Source organism: Priapulus caudatus, unplaced genomic scaffold (assembly GCF_000485595.1).
Source record: "Priapulus caudatus unplaced genomic scaffold, Priapulus_caudatus-5.0.1 Scaffold765, whole genome shotgun sequence".
Taxonomy (NCBI): Eukaryota; Metazoa; Priapulida; class Priapulimorpha; order Priapulimorphida; family Priapulidae; genus Priapulus; species Priapulus caudatus.
This window is the reverse complement of record NW_014577826.1, coordinates 127420-137124: the sequence shown is the minus strand read 5'-3', so window position 1 is coordinate 137124 and position 9705 is coordinate 127420. Positions and strand designations below refer to the sequence as shown.

Genomic DNA, 9705 nt, shown 5'->3' with positions numbered 1-9705 from the left:
CTGTGTGTGTATGTGTATGTGCGCGTATGTGTGTGTGTATGTGTGTGTGCGCGCATGTGTGTGTATGTGTATGTGCGCGCCTGTGTGTGTATGTGTATGTGCGCGCCTGTGTGTGTATGTGTGTGTGCGCGCCTGTGTGTGTATGTGTATGTGTATGTGCCCGCCTGTGTGTGTATGTGTATATGCGCGTATCTGTGTGTGCGCGCCTGTGTGTGTATGTGTATGTGTATGTGCGCGCCTGTGTGTGTATGTGTATGTGCGCGTATCTGTATGTGCGCGCCTGTGTGTGTATGTGTATGTGCACGCCTGTGTGTGTATGTGTATGTGCGCGCATGTGTGTGTATGTGTATGTGTGCGCCTGTGTGTGTATGTGTATGTGCGCGCCTGTGTGTGTATGTGTATGTGCGCGCCTGTGTGTATGTGTGCACGCGTGCGTGTGTATGTGTGTGTGTGTGTGTGTGTGTGTGTGTGTGTGTGTGTGTGTGTGTGCGCGCGCGCGCGTGCGTCTGTTTTATGTGTGCGCGCTCGTGCGTGTATGTGCGCTTACGTGTGTGAGTATGTGCGCGCGCATGTTTGTGTGCGCGCGCCTGTTCTTGTATGTGTGCGCGCGTGTGTGTGTGTATATGTGCGCGCGCTCGTTCGTGTATGTGCGCGTGCGTGTGTATATATGCGCGCGCGCGCGTGTGTGTATTATATAAAGGGTTCCAGCACCTGCGATGAGTTGAGCCGCATCCATGCCTCGAAGCCGTGTATGCGCTGACACGCCCAACACTTATGCTGATGAAAGACAATCGCATCTCCAGACCCCAGCAGTCTCACCAGGTGGCGCTTGCTCGTCGGCGCCGACGTCACCGTGCGCTTCACCTCGAACACGGGTATCGCGTAGACGACCTTCCTCCTCAGGTAACCTTCTCCCTGCCGCCGCACCTCCTCCCGAACCATCGCGACGAAGCGGGACATAAGGCGGGCCGACGGCAGGAACTCGATGTCTACGGTGAGAACGAAGTGGGAGTCGGCGCCGACCCGCGCCACGTTTCGCGCCACGCTGATGGGGTAGCGCAGCGGCCGCTCTCTCACGTACGACGTCGCCACCGCCTCGCCGCAGCGCCGCCGCCTGGACGACGACGACGGCGACGGCGACGTTAGGGGGCGGTACTGGTCGTGGTAGAACAGGTGGAAGGTCGCGCGTTCCAAGATGGCGGCGCTGCACTCGCGCATGCGCGCGATCGCGAGCTTCGCCACGTGGTAGTCACGTGACGGCGCGTAGACTGCCACCGACACGGATCCCTCCCATCGAACCATCATGGCGGAGAGGTGGTGTAGGTAATCGACCGTGCACTGCGTTGCTATGGTGACGGTGTCGTTGTAGCCGTATCGTCTGCTGGCGTTGAAGACGCCGTACTCGACAATGAAATCGCCTCGCCTCCGCGTTTTACTGCGATCTCTGCTCGGCGGTGACGTCACGGAGTGACCGTACGCTCCGCCATCGTACCCGAGCACTTCGCTCAATCCGGACTCCATCCTTCGCGGCGCCACAATCGGATTATAACGCGGAACGGCAGACGATGAGATATCACCTCTCCCGACGTCGGCTGGAGCGACGCCGTCATGCGCCACCTGGTGTAGATGCCGGCTCTGCCAGCGCAGCAGCAGTAACCAGGCGACGCAGCATAGCAACATGGCGGTCAGACACAGCAGACGGTGGCGCTGCCGAGCGGCCGCCACACAGCGCTTACTAACACACATGTCCGTGATAACACGTCGACTGCTATAGCTACGATGTATAATATATCCTACAGCTGGTTCGTGTGATAGCAAGCAGTGGCTGTGACGACCACAGCAGTAGTCAGACACGAGAGCGCATCGTCATCCTAGCAGACGTTCATCGGGCGAACATAGATGGTGCGCCGATCGCGTCAAGATCCACGACGTCCGGCACAGGAGACACACCGATGACCCAAATATGGCGTCCGACTATATACAAAAACCGTATGACCCAAATATGGCGCCGTATCGCTCGTCATCACTACCTGTCATTCTCGCATCGCACATCACGGTGCCTGCCCTAGCCGGACGCCGCGAGCTACGGGACACACACGCACGCACGCACGCGCACGCACACGCAAGCACGCACGCGAAGAAACACACGTGATTACGTCACCCATCCATCCATCGCTGACGTCATCTTCACAGTACTGGTGAGCGATCAGGTACGAGCTGCTGCTACTGACGATACTCATCGACAAACGCCGTCGATGTCAACACAACGTCTGCGTGTCTACCGCTCCTCGGCATGGTGCGCGGACCCCCTGTCGTCAGTCACGGAACAGCCGTGCGTGTTACGGCACGGTCAGTGCGTGTTACGGCACGGTCAGAGTGTATTCTCACGTCGCATGCTAGATTCACTCACATTTTCGCCTGTCGTGGTTTAGCGTGTGTGTGAGGTGAGCGCAGTGGGGCTGCACATACCGCTATAGCTATAGTTGTGCTGTGTGATGCAGGCAGGCAGGGGGAAGTTGAGCGCAGGTCGACTCTCTAGGGAGTCTAGGTCATCACTACCACGCAAAACTAGTTCTCTTTACGCTTTGATGAACGCGCCGGAGGCCAACTGGCCTACGCGACTGTATTTATATATATATATATAGACATATATATATATATATATATATATATATATATATATATATATATATATATATCGCTCTGTTTCTTCTAGAGTATGCAGTAATTTCTGTAGCATTGTAGGTTTACGTGTTTATGAACAACATGTCAAATGTCTGATTGTCGTCTTCTTCTCGGGTCACTACACTACACTCGACCTAGCAACTAATGTCTGATAGTAGCCTGATAGTAACTGCCTACTAGCTGTAACCTCGAGTGCATTCTATTTATAGGCCGCTTTTTGTGGTCATCAATCGTTATCATTTGCGTATGAATAGATTTATTAACGATGCTTCAACCAATTCGTTAGCGGTACACAACACACATCGAAACAAATAGGGTAGTTGTCACTGATGATGATATATTCGGCAGGTGCGCGTGCAGGTAAGATCAAAGGTGCCGACACCTGTGAAAAACACGAGCACGCTAATCAGGCTGGCAGGTAACGCGTGTACGCACGTCGCCATACTCCTCTGTGAAGGCCTCTCAAGTTACGAGTGTTCAGGTGCGCGAGATTTGTTGACACGCAAGGCTTGACAAAGCAGAGTGAAACACGGCGTGTGCTATAACAAGGTATACGGGGGAAAGTGTACCCGATATTTTATACACCTAGACGTGAAACGCCGCAATCTGGTGCATTACTGATCGATTTATTAATTGATTGTTCATTAATAGATTGATCATTGATTGATTGATTGATTGATCATTATTCAAGGGTGAATAATGACAAATTTGCGCTCCTAAACTCCTATGATGCGCACAACACATGCAACAATAGTGTCATAGGAGAGCGTATATGCGTATGTCGTATTTGTCATAGATGCTAGCAGAACAGGCCGGCTATACGGTCGTTTGCGTATAACCATTATTTCTGTTTACGTGTCTGAAATGCGAGAGAGATCCATAGCTTAATATAACAGCGTGAGTAGCGGGCTCAATGCGTGAAAGCTGAAAGGTCTGTCTGTGAAACAGCCTAGCGGTTGACCTAGCGATCGTTCTGGGGAGGGGGGGGAGAGTGACCGCTATATGCAGTAGGAGCCCGCTCGGGGTGGGGGCGAGTGACCGCTATATGCAGTGGGAGCCCGCTCGCTGGATGTAAAACGGTGGCTACTGACCGCGTTGAGCGAGAGTTTTCTCTGCACAGCGCACATAATTAATGAATCAACCAGCATTACTTTGATAAATTTTAATTTCACCCGCCGACGCAAGATTCTAAGGCACAGCATAATTTTTTGGTTAACGCAAATATTCTTCCATCATTTTTTCTGTAAACGTGATTCTCGCGAAACACGCGAAATGGGTAAATTACGTGATTTTACACTGAAAAGTCGGTTTCACGCATAATTTATTAGGCCGCCACACGCATGCACAGAAAGAGCCAGCCATCCCAGCGAATAGAGCAAGCTTAGTTCACCATAACTTGAAACCCCGGACAGTTTCTGTCGTTCGCAAGATAAAATTCATAGCGTTTGTAGACATTGGCCAAAGATCTAATAACCTAACCTGCCTGAGCGACGGTTATCTGATTTTGGAGTGTAATACCAAGAGAGAGAGAAAGCAGAGAGAGAGAGAGAGAAAGCAGAGAGAGAGAGAGAGAGAGAGAGAGAGAGAGAGAGAGAGAGAGAGAGAGAGAGAGAGAGAGAGAGAGAGTAGAGAGAGAGAGAGAGAGAGAGAGAGAGAGAGAGAGAGAGAGAGAGAAGAGAGAGAGAGAGAGAGAGAGAGAGAGAGACGAGCGGCGGAGAGAGAGAGAGAGAGAGAGAGAGAGAGAGAGAGAGAGAGAGAGAGAGAGAGAGAGACCCTGAGACAGAAAGCAACATTAGGGTTTAGGCAAAGGAGTCTCCATGCAGTACAACACTGTACACTGTGCAATATAGTATGCAGACTATGTAGTAAAACAATGCTAAATTATCGAGGTTCTACTGTACACACGTGCGCGCACACGCGCATGCACGCGCACACACAAGCTTATTTATTTATTTACAAACTACATACAAACACACACCACTATTTAGTCACTGAGAAATACATTTTGGGAAATATTTGAACTCGTTTTTATCACGCAAAACGTTCTCCGCCTAATATAAGCAAAGTTCATGCAAATTGCATAGTTATCACAAAATCACAATATCGCCATTTATTTAGGCATTCAGTTGTGCTGACATCTAGTGGCAATTAATCGTTCAATTTACTTATATACTTGACATATTGGACAAACACAGCATATTTCTTGTTAGACTTACACAGGAACTCTACAATATTTTGTGCTGATATTCCACGCTTTCTCACTTCCTTGTACACGCACACTGCTGGAAAACTGTGTAAGGATCTAACCGCTTGATCACTAGCATAATTATACATTGAGTGATTTCTGAGACCAATTTCTGGAACATCACAGCCATGATGTAAATTAGGAGCCATCTGTGTTCCTTATAAATAACCCACTGTTACTAGGAGTGTATAAAATAGATCTATCTGGGTTAATTGTTACTCAACCGTAAAGATTGAAAACGTACAGCTGACGTTTCGCCTGCTATCAGGAGGCTTTCTCAAAGCTGACTTCTCTTCTCTGAGCAAATCTTCACGGTTGAGTAACAGATAACCCAGATAGATCTATTATTCTACCAACCGAATGAACTTATTTAATGAGTGTATAGTATAGATATCTATATTAAACACTCCTACTGTTACTGCATGATGTCTCAAAAAACTCCAAGATCTGTGTAGAGTTTGATGAGTTCTGTACAGAATCGGTGCAGCGGAAACCCCATGACATTGAAATAGTCTCCTTCAACGGCCTTGATTAGCGATCCCCCTTTACCCTGGATGCCATAGCCACCTGCCTTGTCCCTACAAAGGATGCAATGATTAAAACGTTTGTTCAACAGCCCTACTATGACAAGTTAGGAGTGGAGAATGAGAATTAAATTGACATGATCGTCACATTTTATCACGTAACCGATCGTTGTTCTTTCGTTGACACTCGATACTGAGAGAAATTGGCCCATGAAGCAAACAGTACACTCAACAATATAATATCATTATGGCAGGGACCAATTTGTATTGGTTAAATGCTATGAGTAAGGCCGATGCTTACATTGATTCACCAGTATCGACGTATGCAGCGATCACTGCTGGACTCAAGTCTGCCATGAAGACTCTAGTGCGCTCCGAGAATGAATGCACGTTCAAGACGTGCCGAAACTCTGCCGGCGAAGGAAAAGGACACTGGTTCAGCAACGAATGCACACAAACTGAAAATCTTTGTATTTCGCATCCCTATTTCACAAACTCCATTCCCCGGATAAGCAGCAGTTCTAAACGTTTGCATGTCCTACCATTTGTTAATTGCGACCGAAAAATATCCCCCGAAATGCCATGTTTAGCCAAAATAAGCCCAGTTCCTTAAAAAATACAATTCGGAATGATGTACGCAAACTGACAGGTTCGATTCTTCAAACATTTACTTAAACATACACAAAATTCACGCACAGAATTCGAGTCACTGTGTAAATATTACTTCGCATACAACTGCAACACATGCCACGTTCCATTTATGTAACCATTGAAACGTAAACTGAAAACAAAATTTGAAAAGGGCAGCTCTTTTGTTGAGTCTAGCTGATCTATTTTTTATGCACTAAATTATTAAATAGAACACTAATTTGATTAGATCCATCAATTGAGCGGAATGCAGCTGTAAAGATATGGTTTAATTAATAAATATAGCTTTAGTGCAGCTTTTTTTTTTAGAAAACACCATAAAGCAGAATTCCAGCTTGATTTAAATTGCTAGTAGGCTAATAGTCATAAAAAGGACTGACATAAAGTAAAAATAAAAAGTGAATTCTGGATGCATATACTCTATATCAAGATGATAGTAATATTATGCACACAACACCGAGGATTCATTCAACATGGCATCATACCAGGTTTATGTGTAACCAATGCAACTCCAGTGTAAACCGTGTGACTCTTACCAGCAACAAGCCTGAAACAAACACACTGAAGTGCAAGTCACGAAGCAAGATATTGAATTATATGAAAGCGCTACGTGTCGAACACACAACAGTTCTCGTCATCGACGGTAAATACCTTAGTGATCGATTCATGGACTAGCACATGATGCTCAACCTGCTACAACAATGAGCAATCATCATAATCATGGCATATAATTCTTCTTTCTTCAGGTTTCTTCTGAGGAAAAATTCGACAAAGGAGGTAATGGCCAGTTTGGGGAAAAAACGTTCATGATGGTTTCAAAGGCGTGCCATAGGCATGTATGCGGACGCTGCAGGCGGACGTGGGGAGAGAGAGGAAGAGGGAACTCCCCCTTTCACTTGGAGGGGTCTCCCCCAAGAAAATTTCAAAAATTTGAACATCTTAGACTGCATGTTACAACAGCGATGTTAAATTCTACAACGGCATTGCGCCACTGCGCCTCTTATGTATAAGAAACCCTGCGTATATGCTATGTGATGAATGAGTGAAGGAGAGGCAGTGTGAGAGATAGTTATACTTAGTGAGCATGTCGATAGCCTCAGTGCGACTGCCCGGTTTCTCGTATATCTGGTCGTCCATGGCAACCACAGTATCTGCACCAATCACGAGATCCGGCATTCTCTGCAAATCACAAGGTGTTGTACATGACAATACAGTAAGTGTGGGAGACTTTAGCTTAGTGTCACACTACTGCTTGCAAAATAGAAGTTTACCACATAACCGAAACACAAGGTATGAATTGCTTTACCCATATGCTTGCTGCAATAAGAAGAATCACTGTATTAGGGTGTAGAGACTTACAGACGAAATTGTAGGCCGTCAAAAAATGTACGTATCCAACATTTTGGCATTATACTTGCTGACGGGCTGCTCAACAGCCGCAAAAGATGTCGACTAGACAGCTCTCAAGCGAAGATGTAGTAAACAAACTTGAGTAACTACGCCTGAGGCACACCTCATCATCTGTGAGTGTTCGGGCAACATCCAATGCCTTTCTGCTTGCCGACTCGACGCAGTAGTGAGCTGGCTTATGAAAGGCAGCCTTATCTAGATCTTCTTCAAAGTTGGAGACGATGACTTCGTACGGAAAATCCTGACAGTAGAGGAGATCTATGCATATGTCAGAAATGCACACACACACACACATACAGACATATACAACTCTCGCTCACACACACACAACATATACACAGCTATTTACATGTAACTAAACCATTTAAAGCTTTTCCCGTGTCCATGCAGATACTATAAGTATCAGGAGTGGATAATAGAGACCTCTATTATCCACTCCTGAAGTATGTCGATCAAGCCCCCCAACCCCACCGCTATAGGCGCGTTCACACGGACATTTTTAGCCCGAGCCTAATTAGGCCCACGCCAAATTTGGCTCGAGCCGAGCGTTCACACGGACGGTTTTTCGGGGCCATGCCGAGTTAGCACGAGCCAATTTGGCCCTATCGAAAACGTCTGACCAGGCCCGAGCCAAATTTTAGCACCAGCTAAATCGGTAGAGCGGTAGATGCCACGAGTGTCGAACGTGTACTTCGCCGAAATAAAGTCCAAAACAGTATAAAAATTCGAAAAATTTGATCAGGATGCATGTTTTCAAGATTGATAATTGAACTTGGAACGGAAGTAAACACTGAATCGTACACAACGCCATCTCGAAACATACTGCCAAAGTATCTGTGAGATATTTGTGCAATAAAATTTATTTGAATTTGAATTTGAATTTGACAGACAGTATTCACTTGCGTACGTGTGAACGCTCCGACTCAAACCGACCCGAGCCAAATTTAGCCTGAGCCAAATTTAGCCCATTTAGCTCAAGCCAAAACTTTACCGTGTGAACAGTAAATGTACCCGGATCCTGCTGCCTAGGCCCTGTATGGAAGCCTAACCCCCAGCCAGGTCCAGTGTGGAACCCCAACTCCCCAGACCATGTGTGGAACCCCAACTCCCCAGGCTTTGTGTGGAACCCCACCTCTCCAGGTCATGCATGTACTTGACATGTGTGGAACCCCACCTCCCCAGACCATGTGTGGAACCCCACCTCCCCAGACCCTGTGTGGAACCCCATTAAAAGTAAAGAGTAAAGAGTAAAGAGTTAAGATTAATGAGTTACGAGTTAAGAGTTAAGAGTTAAGAGTTAAGAAGTTAAGAGTTAAGATTTAAGAGTTAAGAGTAAGAGTTAAGAGTTAAGAGTTAAGAGTTAATGAAGTTAAAGTTAAGAGTTAATGAGTTAAGAAGTTAAGAGTTAAGGAGTAAGAGTTATAGAGTTAGAGTTTAATGAGTTATAGAGTTAAGAGTTAAGAGTTAAGTAGTTAAGAGTAAGAGTTAAGAGTAAAGAGTAAAGAGTAATAGAGTAAAGAGTAAAAGAGTAAAGTAGTAAAAGAGTAAAGAGTATGAGAGTAAAGAAGTTAAAGAGTTTAAGAGTTAAGAGTTAAGAGTTAAAGTTATAGAGTTAAGAGTTAAGAGTAAAAGAGTAAAAGAGTAAAGAGTAAAGAGTATAAGATAAAGAGTAAGAAGAGTAAATAGTAAAGAGTAAAGAAGTAGAAGTAAAGAGTAAAGACGTAAAGAGTAAAGAGTAAAGAGTAAAAGAGTAAAAGTAAAGATAAAGAGGTGAAAGAGTAAAGAGTAAGAGTAAAGAGTAAAGAGTAAAGAGTAAAGGAGTAAAGAGTAAAGAGTAAAGAGTAAATGATAAAGAAGTAAAGAGTTAGAGTTAAGAGTTAAGAGTTAGAGTTAAGCAGTTAAGAGTTAAGAGTTAAGAGTTAAGAGTTAAGAGTTAAGAGTTAAGAGTAAAGAGTAAAGTAGTAATCAGAGTAAAGATTAAAGAGTAAAGAGTAAAGGAGTAAAGAGTAAAGAGTAAAGAGTAAAGAGTCAAGAGTAAAGAGTAATAAGAGTAAAGAGTAAAGAGTAAAGAGTAAAGAGAAAGAGTAAAGAGATAAGAGTTAAAGAGTAAAGAGTAAAGATATAAGTAGTAAAGAGTAAAGAGTAAAGAGTAAAGAGTAAAGAGTAAAGAGTAAAGAGTAAAGAGTAAAGATA

At 45.2% G+C, this 9705-nt stretch overlaps 2 protein-coding genes across 3 annotated transcripts; both read right to left on the bottom strand.

The window, feature by feature from the left end:
• Window positions 1–690: 690 nt before the first annotated feature.
• On the bottom strand, window positions 691–2466 carry LOC106813390 (beta-1,4-glucuronyltransferase 1-like). The gene has a single exon (XM_014817526.1). It carries the CDS (start codon window positions 1744–1746, stop codon window positions 691–693), a length of 1056 nt encoding a protein of 351 aa, XP_014673012.1. The 5' UTR covers window positions 1747–2466.
• Window positions 2467–4593: 2127 nt separating this feature from the next.
• LOC106813391 (N-acetylserotonin O-methyltransferase-like protein) lies at window positions 4594–7827 on the bottom strand. 2 transcript variants are annotated; one of them, XR_001394462.1, is made up of 6 exons: window positions 7616–7827; window positions 7178–7281; window positions 6588–6649; window positions 5756–5864; window positions 5284–5508; window positions 4594–5133 (listed from the first exon to the last, which is right to left on the bottom strand). XR_001394462.1 is itself a non-coding variant. In XM_014817527.1 (5 exons), exons 1-5 carry the CDS (start codon window positions 7805–7807, stop codon window positions 5361–5363), a joined length of 615 nt encoding a protein of 204 aa, XP_014673013.1. In that variant the 5' UTR covers window positions 7808–7827; the 3' UTR covers window positions 5267–5360. The 2 variants fall into 2 exon arrangements, 1 of the variants encoding a protein (XP_014673013.1); XM_014817527.1 differs by lacking the exon at window positions 4594–5133 and having other exon boundaries at window positions 5267–5508.
• Window positions 7828–9705: the final 1878 nt, after the last annotated feature.